The following is a 20,240-nucleotide window of genomic DNA, read 5'->3' on the forward strand; positions in this document are numbered from 1 at the left end:
TGTATGAAAAATAAAATTTTTAATTTTTTAAAAAGATTGATTTATTTTTATTGGAAAGTCAGATTTACAGACAGAAGGAGAGCCAGGGAAAAAGAGCTTCCATTCCCAAGTGGCCAATCTGAAGCCAGGAGCAACAGCTGTAGCTGAGCCAATCTGAAGCCAGGAGCCTTCCTTAGGTTTCCCACGCAGGTGCAGGTTCCTAAGCCTTTGATCCACCCTCCTCTGCTTTCCCAGGCCATAAGCAGGGAGCTAGAAGGGGAGTGGAGCTGTGGGGCACTAACCTTCACCCATAAGGGATTCCAGCTCATGCAAGGCAAGGACCCTAGTCACTAGGATACCATGCTGACGCCCAAAATTGAAATTTTTAAAATTACCACTTTCTGCTCATTTTTCAAGTAAGTTTTATGTAAGAATAATTATTTTCCCCTTAAAAATGACTAGGGCAAATTTCTAAAGTTTTTTTTCTTTTTTTAGTAAAACGGAGAGAAGCTAAAAGAGAATATTTGTTCAAATTAAGCCAAGAGAAATTAATGGAAAAGAGTAAGTGAATCAATAGCTGCAATATTAGTGCTTATTAACGCTATATTCCTAGCATGTTAGATGAATTTGCTCTGATAATACTGTAATGTAATCCTCATTTTATATAAACCACTTTATAAAGTGTATGTTGAGTGCCACGGACAAGTTTTAGAATTATTGATTGTTGATTGGTCTCAGTGTCCAGTTAATCACAGGTTCCCTAGATAAAGACCTATTCTGTCTGGACTCCTTTCGGTTCCCCTGGATGCTCTTTCTATGCCAAGTTTGATAGAGACAACTTTTCAAAGCATTTTGGAATCTGCTCCATACTGTTAACTTGTATTCTAGTTAGGCAATCAAATATTTATGAGAATACATAATGAGGCCCTTTCACTGTTCCATAAATCCCACAAAAAAAAAAATGGCATTTTGCTTTCCAAAAAAATGTGATGATGTTTTAGGGATAAAATAAGAATGCATTTGAAAAATTCAGCACAATAGCAAAATTCCACATTATGTAATATAAATAATTACAGATCGTTGCACCTTGCAGGAAGTGAGCCATCTACGCTAGCAGGAATACAATGGGGTTTCGTTGAGGAAGGCCAGCTTGCCTGTGGCCTTGCATTGGCTCTGGATGAAAGGTGCAGCAGTGGTGGAGTGGCAAACAACAGAAAATGGACAAGCTGATCCTACACTACAACAGGGACAAGAACATTGAGCTGAAGTAATGTTCAATGAACATTGAAAATGAGCTGAAAGCTCAAAATATATCTTGCAGTGTAACGCTATCCTGTTTCCACTGTTAGAAATGCTTGCTTCCGGGATAAGTGCTATCTTTAGAAGTCGTTGTTGAAAATGTCTGTATCTTTGGGAGCTGTGAAGAGTAGGTTTTGGACAATTTAGTGAGAGAGCACTCACCAGATGGTTCTATCTGACCCGAATGAAAAGAAGCATAAAGATACTGTGCAATACATTGTAAGAAAACCTAAATATAGAGTTAATAGAAAGTTAAAAACAGATACTAGCTTCATCAGCTTATTGTGAAATATCCCAGTATAAGGAGATTAATAAGTTATTGATTTCCTGTCATAGCAGTATCTTACTATCTCTAATAGTGGAATATATTTTATAAGTGTTTTTGAGTTTTGAATAAACAAACTAGCCTAACTCTAAGTAATAAGGCTTTCCTTTTTTTTTAATAACTATCTAATACTGTCATTAACCTTTTAATAGAAAAATAAGGCTAGCTCATATCAGAAATGACATAGTTGCAGCCTGAAACTGTTGAATAATTTTTCAAAACAAAAGTCATGCTTTTTTGAAAAAACTCAGATCAGTGAAATTTTCTGATTGTGAAAATGCTAAACCAAAATAACATAGTTGTAAATGTTTAGGCAAAGTAATTACTATCCCAACTCAACATTTTCCTAGGGGATTTCATAAATTAATGATTCCATGAGAAACTAGGAGGTGTTATTTGTGGACAAAAGTGGTTTTCTCATCTAGAGGTAAACAAAATATTCTCTGAGGGAAAAGGGGTCTTTCCTGCATGTGTGTGCAGTATTGTGTGTGTGTGATGGTGGTTTGTTACACAACTTCCTAAAACAGTCAACCCACTGTCCTGCAAGCCGATTTCCAATAGCCGCATCTGAGAACTTAGTAAATTTTCAATCTTATTTGGTCCGGGGAAGTGGTTTTCTGTGGAAATCACTTTGGGAAATGTTCTAACACAATTTGAACTCTCCAAGGTAACTGAGAGATACGCATGCATTTTGAAAAAGAAGTACCTAAATTAAAAATATATAGAACTTTCGTTCGATACAGACTATATTCAGTAAACCCAGCACACTTGTATTTTATATTTTACATTTGTGGAGCAGAATCAAAGAAAGTAGACAAGTCTTCTTGCACTAAAGTCTTACAACTACAAGTTCACTGGGAGGGGGAACCGTTTCTCTAGTGCCCACTTGCAGGCACGGGAGGGATTACAGCATGTGAATATACTAGTGCAATGTGCACTCGTGTGGAAGATCTGCAAGCGTACCGTAAGCGCACCAGAGAGCCTTCCTTCCCTCACTGTCCTGTTCTGCAGGCTATTCAAGTGCTTGCAGTGTTTGTTGATAAATGTTTAAAGCACCTGGCAAACGAACCCAAGATGAGCTGCCTATATATACGTTAGCCTCGTTGAACCAGCCGGAAATGGTGTTGCATTCATCTTGGGTCTACCTGTGCACCAGCGGTTTTAGCTGCAATTAGCTACAGCACTGTAGACTCAGCACTGAATGGAACGGATGAATCGCTTCTTAATCTTACAGACCGTCAAGAGCATCTGCACATGCAATCTTTTAAACTAAACAGAAAATACAAATATGCTATTCCTAAGTTCTGGCTAATTGACTGCTTACTTTGTAAGGTCTGCACTAAGATGATGGTTTAGTACAAAACTTGGCAGAGTTATTGGCTTAAAGGACGTGAGGACGTAAACAGAATTCCGGTCAGTCTATGTTGGGTATTATTCAAAGGCAAAATCTTGAGGAACCTTTTTACTCTTTTCCCTCAGTACGTGATAGTCATTTGCATAGAGGAATATACAAAACACAGGGACAGTGATCTTCACAGCTCTCTGTACATGCATTTGGCTCTACCTTGACATTACAGTCCACGGAAAGTGCCTCCATGCCACATTCTGGCATTAAAATAATCCTGTGATTTTCAACACCTATGACAACCACCACCTCTGCTTCCTTTCGCTAACCTGCGACTCTCTGGCCTTATTCATGTGGGTAGATAGGTTTAAATAACCCCGATTGGAAAAGCAAGCTCTCCGTGGTAGATTTTTGTTCTTCCTTTAGTCTGTGGAGCTGTTCTTGACTTCAAAGGGTTACCTTTGCTCAGAGAAGAAGCCAGAATGGGAACCTGTGCAATGATTCATGAGGGTAGAGAGAAGTGAATGATTAGTTCATGCGCCTCTAGTCTCCACTAATGACATAAATCCTCAGGGGAGTTTTTTCTAATGTCAGGCGGTATGCCTGCCCATGTCAGATCACATAGAGGCTAGCATATATTATACACTGAGAAATCTAAGGAACGGACAGAAATTCCTTTGCACGGCTCTTCATTTATTAAAGACACGACATGGATTCTGGGATGAAGGAGAAAAGCATAATATTGTCCTTTAACCCCCAAAAGCAAGATTTGTGCACTTCACACACAAAGACCACTCACCCAGGGTGAAAGCTTTTTGGAATGAGAGAGTGGGGGAAATGTGAAGTGATTGGAGGTTAAGACCTACCCTTGGCGCCTAAAATCCACAGAGTAGTTTATTTCCAGATGGAAATTTTTAGGGTCTACTGAGTCTAAAAATAATGAGGAAGGCAATGAATATATAGCAAGACTGGATGAGAAAGCTTACTACTGTGTCATTTAAATCAGTGGATTTTACAACAGCCATCCTCTCCCTGGGATAATAACCTTAACATGTATATATGTTGTTTCCTCTGCATTATATGATACAAATTGAAGAATCTTCTCTTAGGGGATTAATACCCACAAGTTGAAGAATAATTCCTTATTTGCTTCATCATTCTTTACCGAAGTCAGCTGGAGTTATCAAACACACCGCCCTAATGCACTCAGCCAGCCACTGCCACACTGTCAAGCAGGCTCCAACTCCCAAAGGAACACAGTGGCATCAGTAAAGACTGAAAATGTTCACACACTGAAAACGAGACAGCCACCTGTCCAGTAAGTCTGTCATGCTGAAGCCTTCTATGAGCAGGTTGCCTGGTCTGAGCGATTGTTACAGAGAGGGGAGGGGAAAGGATACAGGAGCCACATTGCTACCGTGCCTTTGCTCTCTTGCTTTCCTTTGCTCTCTGCCACCAGAAGACTGTGGGCTGCTCAGACCTCCTCTGATGTCATACATTTTCAGTTGAGGATGCTCAGAGTAGGGTCCTAAGCAGGAGACCAGGCAGGGTCCATCTACACGAGCAGTCAGCATCAGTGTTGAACTCTCAGGCGCTCCAAAGTGCTCCAAGGATCCCTCGCATCAGTTCCTTTCTTTATATAAAAAAGGAGGCTCTTGTGGCTCCTTTGGAATTTATTTTAGGCTGCTATGTTTGGCATCCAAGGATGATCGTTTGTGTCATAGTTAGTGTCTCAATCTTTAGAGAACATTGCTTTTTTGAAGTTACTTTTATTATTGTTACGTGGTTGAGAGGGATGCTTGCCCATGTAGGCCTCTGATTAGGGTTGTGAGGGTCAGGTGTGGAGGAAGGTAGATGGGACCCGTGTCTCAGTGTTTGCGTTTTTCCCTCTCCTGTGTCCACAAGGGACAAGCGGGAAGAGGGCTACTCCTTGCTGTGAAAAGATATCAACACCCAGGAATGGAGGGTGGTCCTTTTCTGATGCCTTAGAGAAACCAATGTAGGGAAGATTGTTCTGAGGATGTTACTTGAGACATTGCGGGCTTCCTTGCTCCAGGCAGGAGGAAATCTTTCCAAGGTCTACTGGTTGAGAAAGTCCACTTCAATGGCTCCACAGACCTAAGGACCTGTGGCAAACCTTGACCAGGAGAATGCTCCAACCCCTGATGAGGCAGTCAGTACCCCCTTGCTGGTCTAGATGCGCTGGCTGACATGTCCCCTGTGTGTATCTGGACATGCTGCCCACTACACAGGCATCAGCACCTGAGAAGGCCCAATCCATGCACAGTAAGGGCTGACCACACATCCTGTGATTTGTCCCTGTGGCCGGGGTCTGAGTCCAATGGCCCAGCTGGGGTTTCCCCCAAAAATCTCACCTGGGATGACCTCAGACTTGACTCTTGTGCAGCCAGTGCGGGGTCAAGAACTGGTCCCAGAGAGCATTGTTGCTATGGTGGAGGATGGTGTGCAAAAACAAAACTCAAACTTGTGTAGCAAACTACTCAGTGTAAATCTTTAGTTACAGATGGAGAAGTGGCTGTAGGCAGGTGGGAAACTATACAGTGCAAAATAGGAGCTCAGGCCTTGCAGTAGAAACTGACTTTTAGGGGTTACTGTTGCTGAAAATCAGCTCTATGTGTCTCCTTATATGACGCCTTTCATCTAGTGTAGGATTCAAACCCACCATTGATGTCAGTCCCATTTAAGGGATGAGGAACTGAAAGGTCATCAGGAGACAGACTTGATTTCTCAGAACAGTTGAGGCGTGTCCCACCACCCCCTGCCCTGCAAGCAGCTTACCCCCATACCTTGCCTTAAAATATGACCTGTTTTAAGTGATGAACCAATATTGATAGGTCTATGCAATAATCCATGATTGGCATTAGTATTCTCTCTCAGTGTTGTACATTCTGTAAGTTTTGGAAAATGTGTCATGTCAAATATTTACCACTAAAATGTCACCTGGAAGAGTTGTTCTGCCCTAAAGAACCTCATGTTGCATGCGTCTGTCTCTACCTGTCTTGTCTCATAAATGAATGACAAAATCCTAGTAGCATCTGTGCCCACAGCTTTGGAGGGGATGCATCACCACCTAGGGACTTGACACTTATTTTTGCTGTATCTGGGGCAAAGGGGGAGACAAAGGAAGAAACCCCACCCAGTCTCCCACCCATCCCAGGTCCCTGATATGGAGCATGCTCCGAGGGTCTTGCTCAATTGGTTTTGATAGTTCAAAAATTATGAATTGCTGTCAGTCTCGTCATTCCAAGCACGATGAGGTCACTGTAGAATCCACTGATTGACGTAGTCCACCTGAGAGTCTCCACTTGCCCAGTTTTTCACTGCCAACGTATAGCTGGGGTAGTTGATTGATTTGTTCTGTCCTCTGTTGTGGTGCCAGGTGTTCTCTGCAGGTTCCGATAGACTGCCATATCCTCCATGTGCAGCTGGGTATGCTCTCCACTGCTCCGTCTGAGCCTCTAAGGAGGCTTGGCTGTGGCACTTACACTCCTTGGCAGACCATGGGTTCTGAGTCCAGCAGTTCAATTGGGGAGATCCCAAAAGAAACATTGTCTGAGGTGTTCCCAGTCCAGATTCTTATGTGTACTTGGAAGTACAGGGCCCGGTACAGTCCATCACCCCCGATCAGCTGGTGGTTGCAGTTGCTGGGTCGGTTCTGTTTCCAGCCTGTCTTCCCCTGGAACCAGTTGGCGTTGCAGTCTAGAATGATTCTGCCCATGGTTTGGGCAGTCCACCATGATTCTTGGCCCTCACATAAACCAGTGGAAGCTGCAGCCTAGTTGGGCTGACTCCCTATAGCCCCCACCAGGCCCGCCCCCTGCCCTGTTTCCTGTGCTTGCCAGTATATGCAGCAGACTAGTCCAGTCTGTCCCACATCCCATTCAGCTCTCATACATGTCAGTAGACATTGAAACCAAGTTCAACGTAACCAACTTCACTATCCAGCCCACACACGTGCTGTTGGTTGCCTTTCTGTCTAGCCAGCCCTGCCCCTGTCCTAGTTTTCGTGCTCTCCAGTGGGAGTGATAACCAGGAGGGAGAAGCCCACTATTTCCCTTCTAGACCACTCCCACTCCCAGATTATGCACTCCCCAGGTGGTTCTGGAGTTTAACTTGACAGAGTTAGCCTCCAGTGCCAGCCCCTGCCAGCTGATGCTGCAGCAAAGCCCAAACAACCCTCACCCACTCTAATTTTTGCTTGCACCAGTCGTAACAGTCAGCCCAACCTGGCTGTTCCATGATCCTGCTCACATGAGGCGCAAAGGTGTTGTAGCCCTGCCTGGTCTGGTCTGCTCCCATCCCAACTCCTGCTCTCCAATGGGAGTGGTTGTCCAGCAGGGAAGCCCTCATTCCAGTTGCCCGCTCTGCCCCCTCCCTCCCTGGTTCTCACATGTGCTGTTTGAGCACTGCGGCCACATCTGGTATGGGTCATCTCACCTTGGCATTCTGTAATGTGCACTGGTTTTTTTTTTTTTTTTCATGACCAAACCTGGCCCGACTCACACTCAGGTCCGGTGCTCGGATTCGCCAGGGGGTGATGTGAACGAGTTAAGCCTGGTCTGTCCAGCACAACTTTAATTCCTCAGGGAATCACTTGCTTACCCTCTGCCCCAACTTGTCATGTTGCTGAAGCGTTGGTTTTCTGTGTGTGTATTACAGTGTTTATGTATGTAGTTGTGTGATAACTGGTGTCTGTCACTAACACGGAGGTTCAGAAATGACGATGGCTACATGGATAAAGCTGGTTTGGCTCTCATTCTGCAGTCTCGTGTCTGGCTCCACATCACCTGCGCTGTGTTACGTACCACTGTTGTCTGTGTCCATGTCATTTACATATGCCTCTTCTCCCCCAGTGATTGCTGAGTTCAAAATCTCTATATTTAATCCCTTTTAATTGAATTCATGACTTTCTAATTCAGTGATTGGAAGTATTAAGCACACCCTGGGAATATGTAAATGAATTATGTACAGAGTAAAGGCTCTCAACCGTCCTGTGTTAAGCTTCAAGGACTAACACACACCCTAGACAATTGTTTTACTAGTGAAGCAACTCTTTGGTACAGACAACAAGATCCTGCTTCTACTGTGCCACTTGTATAGGCAACAATAGAGTTCTCAGAAAACTACAACATAGAATGCAAGACGAATCATTGGAATAAAGGCAAAATAAATACACAGGGAGACCCAAATGCCTTACTGTGGTCATTTATGCTGATCATACTTAAAACACTCTTTTATCAAATTGGAATACATCCAGCATTGATTTATGAAATGTATTTATTTTACCCTGCTGTTGAACATTCGTATGTCTTGGTGTTTTCCTGTAAGGTTTTGAGATACCTTGTTACAAAATGAGTTTACTCTAAACATAGTGAAGATATTGGAAGACCATTGCTTTGGGGAACAAGGCGGATACTCAAGTACTCTATTTAAAAAGAAAAAAAACATATTGTTACCTTGGTTAAACAGTGCGGTTAACTCTGACCTGACAAATTTAAATATGGTGAATTTCACCGGTTTTCATAACCAGAGTGAAGGAAGACTTTGAGGAAAATCATGTACTGTTTGGTACAGGCACTTCTCGCCAAGTGTCTGTGCTAGTGGTAGATCAGATTAATCACTGAATTGAAACTGAAACTGAAATTGAATCCTGAAATTACAAACTTAATCTGTAAACATTTTATCCATGGTTGAACAAGTGTTGGTTAAGGCCTGAGCAGTCTGTATCACAAAGTGCTTCAGCTTGGTCTGCGGGGTTGGCTTTGGCTTTGGAATTGATCCTTGCAATCTGTGGACAAGCTGAGAATCTTCTGGTATCACTGTGGTCCTGGGTCCACTTAACTGTGCAAGCTTGATTTTCTCCTATGGAAAACCTCATGAAATAAACTTCCACATCAATTTTTTTAGGATTAAATCAGGAAAAAGTTCTTAGTTAGCACAAGGAACATATGTTTATTGCTAGGATTAAGGCCATAAAGCTTGTGGAAATCCTAAAATGATATTTTGGCACCTGCTGTCCGCTCTGCAGTGCACATCTATGCTGTTTGCTCTCTCTTCCTGCTCTTAATGATGGTTCCTTCTTTGCTCCAGGGAAAGCACAAGTTGCACGTAGACACTGGGAAGGAAGGAAGCTGGTGTGGCCTCATTCCTGTTGGACACCCTTGCAACCAGGTTACAACAACAGGCCTGAAATGGAACCTCAGTAAGTGACGCCCTTCAAGAAAGGGCCATCTTCTTTTTGTCCTTGTTCGTGTTCAGTGTGTCTCCGGTATATACCTGAGAGTAAAACTGATGGATCATGTGGTGGCTGTGTGTTTCTTGAGGAACTGCCTCGCTATTTGCTAAAGTATCTGCATCATTTCACTTCCTACCAAGTGGATATCAGTGTTCTGGTTTCTCTGCATCCTCGCCAACGCTTAGGACGATCTGCTTTTGGGTTGGTTCAGTGTTGTTAGTGGGTGCGAAGGTGATAATTCATTGAAGCTTTGACTTGCGTTTCCCCAATTAGCAGTGAGGCCACGTATCTTTTTGAGGTTTGGGGGACATTTGTTGTATCTTCCTTGAAGAAATTTCTACCCATGTCATTTTGCTCATACTTCAATTAGGTTAATCCCATTTATAAATTAAATTGTTATAAATTTATAAGTTGTAATTGCAGATTACACTTCTAAGTACTTAATCTGATATGTGCATTGCACAAATTCAGAGCCCCTAGCTTATGTTCTTGTTTTTGAAATGTAATAAATTTGAATGTAGTCATTTTTTTTTCCTGGATTTTACTTCTGATATGTCTAAGAAGTTTGTCCAGGCCCTCTTCATGATTTTGTGTATTTAAAGCTTTTTTTTTTCCCCTGGAGATGTAGCTATTCTTTTTTATTGGAAAAGCAGATTTACAGAGAAAAGGAAAGACAGAGAGAAAGATCTTGCATCTGCAGGTTCACTCCCCAAATGGCCACAGTGGCCAGAGCTGAGACAGTTTGAAGCCAGGAGCCTCTTCTGGGTCTCCCAGGCGGGTGCAGGGTCCCATGACTTTGGGCCCTCCTCTACTGCCCTCCTCCAGGCCACATGCAAGGAGCTGGAAGGGAAGTGGAGCAGCAGAGCACAGACTGGCATCTATATGGGATCCTGGCACATACACGATAAGGATTTAGCCACTAGGCTACTACGTCGGGACCCAGATGTAGCTATTCTAACATAGCAGGTTGCTCTCACAGACTGGCATCTATATGGGATCCTGGCACATACACGATAAGGATTTAGCCACTAGGCTACTACGTCGGGACCCAGATGTAGCTATTCTAACATAGCAGGTTGCTCTCAAGGTCCAATTTCAAGCTATTGTAGGATTTACCTGTTCTTTTAAAATAGAATTTTATGTTATATTTGTCCCACTAAACATAAACATTATTAGTTCCTAGTTGAACCGAAATTCTATTTGAAGAGAACTAAAATGAAGGAGGATGTGGTCATAGAAAAATGCTGATTCCCAAACGTTCCCGCACTGTGGATTGCGTCAGCTCTAGCCTCTTCAACAACAACTGAACCAAAGAGCTCTGAATGTGAAAGGGCCCATTCTCCCGATGGACCAATATTACTGAGCTAATACAAATAAAGCACAGAGCCGTGTCCTTCTAACAGGTAAAACTCCCACGGGGAAACACGCTTTTTTTCCCTGAAAAATGTGAGAAGCCTTTCGAAGTTCATGAAAAATGCGTATTGTGGAAAAAAATATTATGCATGGACTTCAAAAGTTTATGCACCAAAACGAACTCTCCCTGTAATTCTACTTTTCCACAGACTTTTTAAAGCACTCTCATGAACATTTTGAAGATAAAAATATGTTTTCAAAAAAAAAAAAAACCTTTTATGAGCCATTGCTGAAAACAATTAGGAAAAACTAGAGATATTTTGAAATAAATGTCTGGGGAGCTCATCAGAATTTGAAAGGCCTGTGAGAACTGGTACCCTCCGGTGCATAGAAATATGACAGGCTTTGAAGCTGTTTAGCCCAAACTGACATGAGCTCTCATTAGCAGCTTTTTTGAAAACATCCCAACCGAAGACAATTGTTCTATAGGGTCCCCATGATTTCTAAGGACCCCACCTAGAAAATAATCTTCAGTTCTTCCTGGATCTAGCACTGAGGATGCTTTTCAGGGCCAGCACTGCGAAAGGAGAACTGAGCAAAGTGTAAGGGAACACTAGGCAGTTGAACCATGACTCAGCCTGCTTTGTCAGCCCATGATAAGGTGCCAAAGCCACACAGCACTCTTCTGGGTTCTTCAGGTCGCCTGCTTTTCACAGCAGAACGCAAATCCTTGTTCTGTAGAACGAAGGCAACCTTTGGTACGATGAAAGTGGGACTCACGCTCCTTAATATTTTTTAAGTCTACCTTAACGTAATATTCTGTTACTCAGGTATAGACTGTTATGACTTTTGAAATAACTATATCTGGCTACAGTTCTGTGACTACAAATAGCATGAAGCTGGCAGAGTTTGCAAAACACGGAGATGAACCCATATTGCCTCATTTGCTTGTGGTAAAAATGCCAATTCATATGGTCTTCTAACTGGTGGCTAAAATTAGCTCATGAAGATGTAATACAGTGAGCCTGGTTGATGCCCTGTGGACTTGAAGGGGACAATTTTGCTGCTCTCCTGGCACCACTGTGTGTGAAAAAGAACACTGGGCAAAGCGACCAGGCCAACCTGGGCTTGGAGAAGGGAAGAGGGTAACTGTGACAGCCAGAGCCACTGACCTCTTGGGGCCACAACAGTCAGTACCATCTGGTGGCCTTATGTCTGATCTCTACAGTGGACTCTGTCTGTGATCAATTTGCAATATCTTACATTACATCGTGATCTTAAAACCAGAAGTGGCACTATTCCAGTAGTATTGGAGTTACCTTTGTAAAGTTTCATTAAACAGACACCACGGACATTCTGCGACCTGTGTTTTCGTTAGGCCTTGTCTAGCACCTACACAGGTGGAACTACAGTGTTGTCCCAAAGATACTTGCGTTTTCACTACTAATAGATACACCGCATGTTTCCGACACAGTGGGTGTCCCACGGTGCACTCTGCTCTCCCAGGAGAGCCTCCTCCCTGGCTCGGCTGCATCCTCATCCATTGATAGTGTGTTTAGAATGAATCGTTTTTGTCAGTCTGTGGATGGGAGTGAAGAATTTCTTGGTGGTAGTAAGGGTGAGAATCTTCTGGTTGTGTTCCGTGCTCTGTCTTTTCTCTCTGGGTTACTATTCTCTGTGTTTTCTGCTGGGCTATTGGCCCTAAGAAGTTCTTCATTAATGATCTTTTTCATGGTTATATTCTTTCATTTGTGTATTGTTTGCTCCTTTCCAATAATTTAAAATATTGAAGCAGATTTTTCAAAATGTAAGAAATAGGTTTAAATGTTATATGATTAACTTTACCAAAAATGACATCATTTAGTTGACATCATCTTTTTTTCTTGGAAAAAGGAATCTTTATAGATCATTAATGGTATCTTATAAGTGGTAAATATGTTATTATGTTTCTCATATCATTCTGTTTTGTCTCTAGTCATCTAGTTGTGCTGTTGACTATTTCTTTAATTCTACCTGTTGGTATGTTAGCCTGTTTGATTCTTCAACATTTCATGTTTTATCCGTTCGAGGCATTGGTCGAAAGTGTCCCAGGGCACAGGTTAAGTTGCTCTGTCAGTGCCCTGGAGCACTGTGCTCTTGTAGCTTCAGGCTTTTCCTGAGGATGTTTCTAGTATAAATTCAAGGCAGAAAGAACTGAAGCATTTCTCTGTTGTTGTTGCCAGGATCAAAACCCAGGACACAACAGCTAACTCACCTTCCACTCAACTTTCCCAAGAGCATAAACTATGCACTGCTTACTCTGTTCTGAATGTTTGTGTCTCCTAGCTCACTTTTTGAAATCCTAACCCTCAATGGGTATGGAGAGGTGGTGCTTAGGAAGGTCATTATGTAAAGAGGGCGGAGTCATGCCCTTCTAAGAAAGAGACCTCTGACCCCTCCTTCTATCTGAAGACACAGCGAAAAGATGCTGACTATGAACCAAGAAACAGCCCTCCAACAGTCTGAGAATCTCCCAGGCCCTTGGTCTCAGGCTCCTTAGCCTCCAGTACTCCCCTTGTGTCAAGCTATCTGGTTTTTGACATTTCATTAAAGGGGCTCTAACAACCCGTGGCACTACTGGACAGGTAGCGTCAGGGCTGGTGCCGTGGTGCCTCTTAGAAGCTACCATTTGCAGTGCCAGCCTGAGTCCAGGCTACTCTGTCTCTGATTCAGTTTCGTGTGAAAGTTGGAGAAGATGGCCTGACCGCTTGTGTCCTTGCCATCTAAATAGAACAGAAAAGAAACCTTGGCTCCTTGGCTTCGGCCTAACCCAGACCTGGTTGTTGGGACCATGTAGCAAATGACCTACCAGACGAAAGTGCGTTAGCTTTCACTTGCCTGCTGTTTCCTATTCCTCTGGCTTGCTCGTCCTTTTAAAGATGTGGCCCTGAGTTGGTACAGAAACCCAGTCCCAACCCTCACTTTGTACATGTGTCTTAATTCTCACTTGTCTCAAAAGGCAGCCTAGCTAAAAGACACCAGCTGACATTCTTAGCAAAACTGCCCTGTTTTGCAGCTCATTTTGCATTGCAGTCACTGAAAAGTGCTTTTTTTTTTTAATTTTAATGAACTTGAAATGTGAGATATTTAGAGACTGTATCACTGAGTCTCTTATCAGAATTCCAGCGTATGGGTATTATCATATTGCCAGAATGGAAATCATCAGTGTCTTCCTGGTGCTGATGGGTTTAATGAGTAGGTCAAGGGTGGCGGTAGGGAACCACCTAAGGAGGAAATCTCCGACAAAGATTCTGCCTTTTTTCTAGGAGCTACAAAAATACTTTGAACGGACTCTATGCAAACAAGAACATATGGCAACAAATTTTCAAAGATAGTATAAGTATCCTACAGTGTGTGTTTTCACTTGTTGTAGATGTTCCTCCCCCACCCCCACCCCCCAAATAAGAAAAAAAGGTATTGTAAGTCTTAATCGTTAGCCCTGGAGCTCTGGCCCTATTGTCACCTCACCCCGTGTCCCACATGCTGGCTCTTGCGACCCTGTGGCTTCTTCCTCTCTGTTTTCTGTCACTCTAATGAGCCATGTGCCATGCTCTAAGTAATTCTGGAGCAAAGAATTCTCTTTGAAGTTTTTGCTAAACTGTCACACCTTTCAATTTCCTGTCTGCTAGGAGACGTCTGCACATTTTGATTTAAAAATTTGTATAAATGAAAAATGATATCTCAAAGTTAGCTTTTTGTTCCCAGATAATGCTGGGTAATTTAGCTGTGTTAAAGTTGGTGTTCCAAATTGTGTCTGTACAACTGAGGGTGTACTTTTCATGTGGAATGTCAGCTTTTAATGTGTACCATATCAATTTTTTACATGGGTGGAACCAACCCATCATGTGTGTTGCTCTATGATGGTTACCACGGTAACCAGAGAGGGCAGAGTTTGCTTCCAACCAAACCCAGAACTCTGGCCCCTCAGCCTGTGAAACCACCATTGCACCAATGAGGGGCACAAACCCATATCCCCCCACCACATAATGGCCAATGCAACCCCCGATTTCGGCTTCTGTGTCAAGGAGAATTTAAAAAAACCCTTCCCTGTCCCTTCCTGGCTCTTCTTCCTCTGTGGTCCTGTCCTTCATGCCTGTCTTCCTGCCACACAGGGAAGGGAACCCCTGACCGTGGTTCCCTGAAATAAAAGCATCTAAATTATTTTTATAGATTAGGCTGAGTTATTCTTTCCCTGTGGTCGGTGAAACCAACAATATACACTACATGCTCATCTGACTGTGATTCCAGACATTTTTGGCTTAAAAAAAAAGATTTTAACAGTAATAATAATATTAACATTCATGCAAAATTTTTGCATTTTTATGTTTTAAAAATCATATACTGGGTCTATGTGATAGCTTGAATCGTCCCCATTTATTAGATAAGGAGAGATTTCCTCGTGCTGATTACTCTTTAACTCAGCTACATAAAATTGGGGATTGATGCACTCAAAAAATTTGAAAACATATTCAGTACTGTCTTTGTTTCCCTTTGCAAAGTGAGAGATTTCTACGTAAAATGTGTTGATTTTAGAAATATGCTATAATGAATTTTGAATAAGAGGAACATCATTGTAGATAAGAAAGCAAAGGAGATAGGAAAGAGGAGAAACAGGTTGAAATGAAAAGTGATTAGGCAGAAAACTTTGAGGTGCAGAACTTATATTCTTTTGTTTTGCTTAAGCAAAATATTAGAGTTGCTTTCCATTTGCCCTGGCCTCTTACTTATAACTCATATTGAGATTGGAATTATGAGATTGGAATTATTCTTTTTTTTTCAAAGAAATATAGAAATAAATGACAGAGGAAAGTAATTTCTTAGCATTGGCTCAAAAAGACTCAGCTCTCCAAACCCAAGTGAAAGAAATTTGAAAGGAAAAAAAAAAATCAGGAGAAAATAGTTTGAAAAGATTTCCACCTCTTTGAAACCAAATTGTAATAAATGTTTACAGGCTTTATGGCTGTCTGCAGGAATCCTCTATGAGAATTTTTAAGTGCCAACCCAACGAGGGAACATTTCATGCACCTGTAAAATTACACTTGCTAATAATGCATTTTCAGTGAGAAATGCTCTTATTTCTCACTCCGTTATAATTCACTGTCATTCCAGTCCAGTTGTCATAGTTTCTTGGCTGCAGTCACACAGTCATAGCCACTTAGGGTACAACCTCTTCTGAGACAGCGCCACTAATGTGTTAGAGAGGTTTAATGGTTTTTAATGTCATTATACTATTGACTTCAGTCCAATGGGTTTTTTTTTTTTAAGGCCTTCTGAAATTAGGCCACCAGTTTCTGACTCAAATATGGGATCTTTTCTTTCTTTTGCCTCTTAAAGATTTACTTCCTTTGTTTTGAAAGTTACAGGGAGAGACGGAGAGGTAGAGGGGAAGGGAGCTTCCATCGGCTGGTTCTCTTCCCAGACAGCCACAGCAAGCAGCATTTTAGCCTGCCAGTCAGGAGCTGCTTCTGGGGGTCCCGCATCAGTGGCCAGGGCCCAGGGCTCCTTCCCCGCTTTCCCACAAGAGGCAGGCAGGCAGGCCTGTGGGATGGCAGCTTCGCTGGCAGCAGTTTGACCTGCTAGCCTTGAATCAGCCCTGCCTCTTAAGTCACCCATCATGCCTCTCTGACTTGATTTTACAGTTATTAAATAAGACAGAGGTGTCGGAGACTGAGCGTCACAGACCGGATGACGCTTCTAAATTCTCTATCAACTAGGAAAAATGTTAGCTGCAATTTTCTACTACCAAAACTATTTTGTCTAAACTAAATTCATAACTTGGTGAAGTGATTCATCATGTCTGAGATGCTACTGATAGTAAGACACATTGTAATTTTGTGCACAGTGAGAAAAAACATACTGATATTCAGAAATGTGGAAATATATGCATAAGAACTGATGAAATCGGGTAGACCAGATAGCACAGAAATTTGATTATCAAACTGTGTGTATGGATGAAGGGCGCTTTTTTTTAAGATTTATTTTTATTGGAAAGGCAGATATTCGGAGAGGAGGAGAGACAGAGAGGAAGATCTTCCATCCAATGATTCACTCCCCAAGTGGCTGCAATGGCCAGAACTGATCCTGTCTGAAGCCAGGACCATGGAGCCTCTTCCAGGTCTCCCACACAGGTGCAGGAACTCACAGCTTTGGGCCTTTCTAGACTGCTTTCCCGGGCCACAAGCAGGGAGCTGGATGGGATTTGGGGCTGCTGGGATTAGAACTGGTGCTTATATGGGATCCCAGTGTGTTCAAGGAGAGGAATTTAGCTGCTAGGACACTGCACTGGGCCCTGGATGAACCATTTTTTAATATGTCAAGCAATCTTCGAAGAGTTTTTTAATGGTCAAATAGATTCCTAGGTATCTTTGTGACATTTTTAGGTCTGGTCTGGAAGACCCTCCCAGGCGTCCCCGATTCCATAACATATCAAGCTTATTGTCTTTTGCAGTTCTATGTACTTAGAAATGCATATAATGTAACATAATGTTACATCATAAATGTTTATGTAAGTAACAATTTGTCTTTGTGAAGTCAGTGAGTTATCTTTCCCTCAGAATGGCCTGATTCAGCCAAATTATTTTTTCACGTCAGTTCAGTATGTTTGAATAAATTATTTGATTCTATAGACGTTATCGCCCCATAGAACTGCCTAGCTTTTCATCAAATCAGTACATTTCCACATTTGTGGTGGAGGTGTCTGTCATATGTACTTTCTTTGGCCCAGTGTTTTGACTTACTCCTTTTCTGCTTGCCTGATGGCTTTATAAAATATTTGACTTGTCTACTTCACATTTCTACGAGTCACCACTTTACTCCTGAGAAAATTCTCAAGTTGTAGATATGATATTGAAAGCAGCATAAGTTGTTGCGGTCCTTTTTTTTTTAGGTGTATTGTGATATTATAAATTAATTATAGCTTCCAGTTGAATAAAGTGGGTCAATGGCAGCCCTGGGAACGAAGGGCTGATGACATCACCTTTGTATTAAGTGTTGAGGAAAGGTTCTCTGAAGAGCTATGCTGTACTTTCTGTGTTGAAGACACATCATGGTAGTAACTTTGAGCCTAACTAAGCAAAAGGACTCAAACCAACATGACCTTCTAGAAAGCAAGTATTGGTCCTTCTACTAGGAAGATCAACCAGACAGAGATAACAATAGTTATTTCCTTAACGGTTTTATTGAGACAGGTGCCACACATTTTATCCAAGTAGCAGCCGGCACGAGTGAAATCAGAACACTCCAGACACAAAGCACCACACCCTTTCCCCTAACGCCCTTCTGTCCTCCCTTCCCCTCGCCTTCTCCAGCTCTTAGCCATGTCTTTCCTTTTTTCTTTACATAGCAATAGATCAGTCACAAACATCCATATTTCGTTATGTTTCCAGGGTAGATCAGTGTTGTAAAGACACATCTGTATTTTGCTTTTATTATGCTTTGAATAATATTCCAGTGGACATGCTGCCCACTAATGGACACTTGGGTTGTCTGCATTTTTGTTAACCTTAGCTGCTTTTCATGTTGATATACAAGCCTCGCTGTGGATTTCTTCTCATAGGTGGATAGGTAACAGAGGAGTCTGGTGGTTAGGACGCCGTTTTTTTATAATCAGTGAAAAATCTTCCAGGCTGCTTTCAAGTGAGATTTGTATCATTCTGTATTTCCATCCGCAGAGTAGGCTGGCCTTAGACCGGCTGCTTTGTGTTGTCTCTCCAGTGTAGTGTCTGTGGAATAGCTTCATTGTGCTTCTGATCAACAGCTCCCTGGCGCACACTGACCGGTACCCATTAGCCATTTGCAATACTGTGACTATTTTTTAATTGGGCCGTTTGTCTTTTTATATTATTATAATTTTTTTATTCTAAATGTAAGTTCCTCATGATATACAATGTACAAATATTTTCCCATTTTCCACACTGTTTTTGCTTTCCTATAGTATTCTTTGCAAAAGTTTCAAAATTTGCAGGAACTCCAGCTTTTGTTTTCGCTTGTCACTGACCCTTTGGTGCATTTGTAAGAGTTACTTGCCAAACTCAATGTCACAAAGTTTTACTCCGAAGAGTATACAGCCTTTGCTGTGACATTTAATTCCCATCTCCACTCGGGATTCATTTTTACGCATCTGATCAGTTGACATTCTAGCATCCATGAGTTCTTCCATGCACGAACTCAGCTGGGATTCTGACAGAGATGGTGCCGAGTGCGTGGGTCATTGGGATGTACAAACATCTTACTGTTTACACTTCAAAACCATGAATCCTGGATGTTTTTCATGTGCTTAGATCTTTCATTTCCTCCCACATTTGTTGCTTTTAAAATGTTAGATTTTACAAATCTCTTGTTAAGTTCATTCTTTAGTACTGTAGTTTTCAATGCAGTTGCATTTTTGAATAGCTAATTACTTAGATTATTAATTGCAAATGTATAGGATTCATCTATGTATCAATTGCTGAGGAAAAACCTTAAGTACAGAACTCAATGGATCTGGCAAGAGTGGATATCATTGTCTTATTCCTAATCTAGAGAGGATAACTTCCTGTCTTCCAGTTTTCTGTATGAAGTTGGCTGTAAGTCCTTCCCAGAAGTCCTTTGCCAGATAAGGGATGTTTCATTTCTTTTCTAATTTGTTCAGTACTATCCTCATGATTCATTGTTGGATTTTGTCAAGTGCTTCTTGTGGATCTGTTTAGGTAATCAGATGGCTTCTTTTTTTATTATAATACTGATATGATACATGACATTAAGTGTATTTCAGATGCAAAATCAAAATTCTGTCCGTGGAATTACTTAACATTTATTGGTAGTGTGTACTTATTTTTTATAAGTTCCTGGATTTAGCTTCCCACTACTTTAGCTGAGTTTTGTATCTGTAGAAATCAATTATTGTTGCAGTTTTCTTTCATGAAATCTTTGGTACCAGGGTGACAAAGACATCTACTCTTAAAAATTGAGTGGTTCTACAGGGGAACTCGGGAAAAGTCAGCCAAGGCAACAGGAAGAAAACAAAAGGAAGGATGCTTAGCGGCAGGTTGCAGATCTGTGGAGGATGTAGCCGAGAGCGGAACCTCTCAGTGTTTGAGAATAAATTTAAATAGATGTCTAAAGCAAAGTACAGTAAAAACAGGCGTTGTTTCATAAACAGATCAAAAGGATGATACATATTAAAACTCAGAAATACCAGTTTCCTTTTCCAGGCTCATCAGTTTCCTTTAGCTGCTGTAACAAATTATCACACACCTCTTAGCCTAAAGCAACACCAACTCAGTATCTTGTATTTTGGAGAGCTCAGTCCGAAGAATGTTCACAGAACTGAAAATCCACTGTTAGGAAGGCTTCCTTCCTCCTGCAGGCTGCAAGGAACAATCCGTTTTTTTGGCACATTCCAGCTTCTGAAGCTGCCTTCACTTCTTGGCCCAACTTCTCCATCTCCAACACGTCATCAAATTTCTCTGCCCCTCTGTCTCTGCTTCTACAGTCACATCCATTTCTTGGTGGAACTTGTGAGAACAGGGAGCTACATGGTTCAGATTTCTGCTTTATCATCTTAGCAAAGTCCATCTTGCCATGGAAATAAGGTTCTGGCATATCACTATGTCCATTTCTGATGGGTCCCTATGAAGCATACACAAAGTCAAGCAGAGAATTTA

The 20,240-nt window shown here is 41.9% G+C and overlaps 1 protein-coding gene across 1 annotated transcript in view; it reads left to right on the forward strand.

The window, feature by feature from the left end:
- TPK1 (thiamin pyrophosphokinase 1) overlaps nt 1-20,240 on the forward strand; it is a 331,654-nt gene that overhangs the window by 236,022 nt on the left and 75,392 nt on the right. The window contains exon 7 of the mRNA XM_041002510.1: nt 9,060-9,171. Within this exon, the coding sequence (XP_040858444.1) occupies nt 9,060-9,171 (112 nt within the window). The remainder of the gene's footprint in view (nt 1-9,059; nt 9,172-20,240) is intronic.

Source organism: Ochotona curzoniae, unplaced genomic scaffold (genome assembly GCF_017591425.1).
Source record: "Ochotona curzoniae isolate NIBS_2020 unplaced genomic scaffold, NIBS_Ocur_1.0 scaffold_2476, whole genome shotgun sequence".
In the NCBI taxonomy this organism is placed as follows: Eukaryota; Metazoa; Chordata; class Mammalia; order Lagomorpha; family Ochotonidae; genus Ochotona; species Ochotona curzoniae.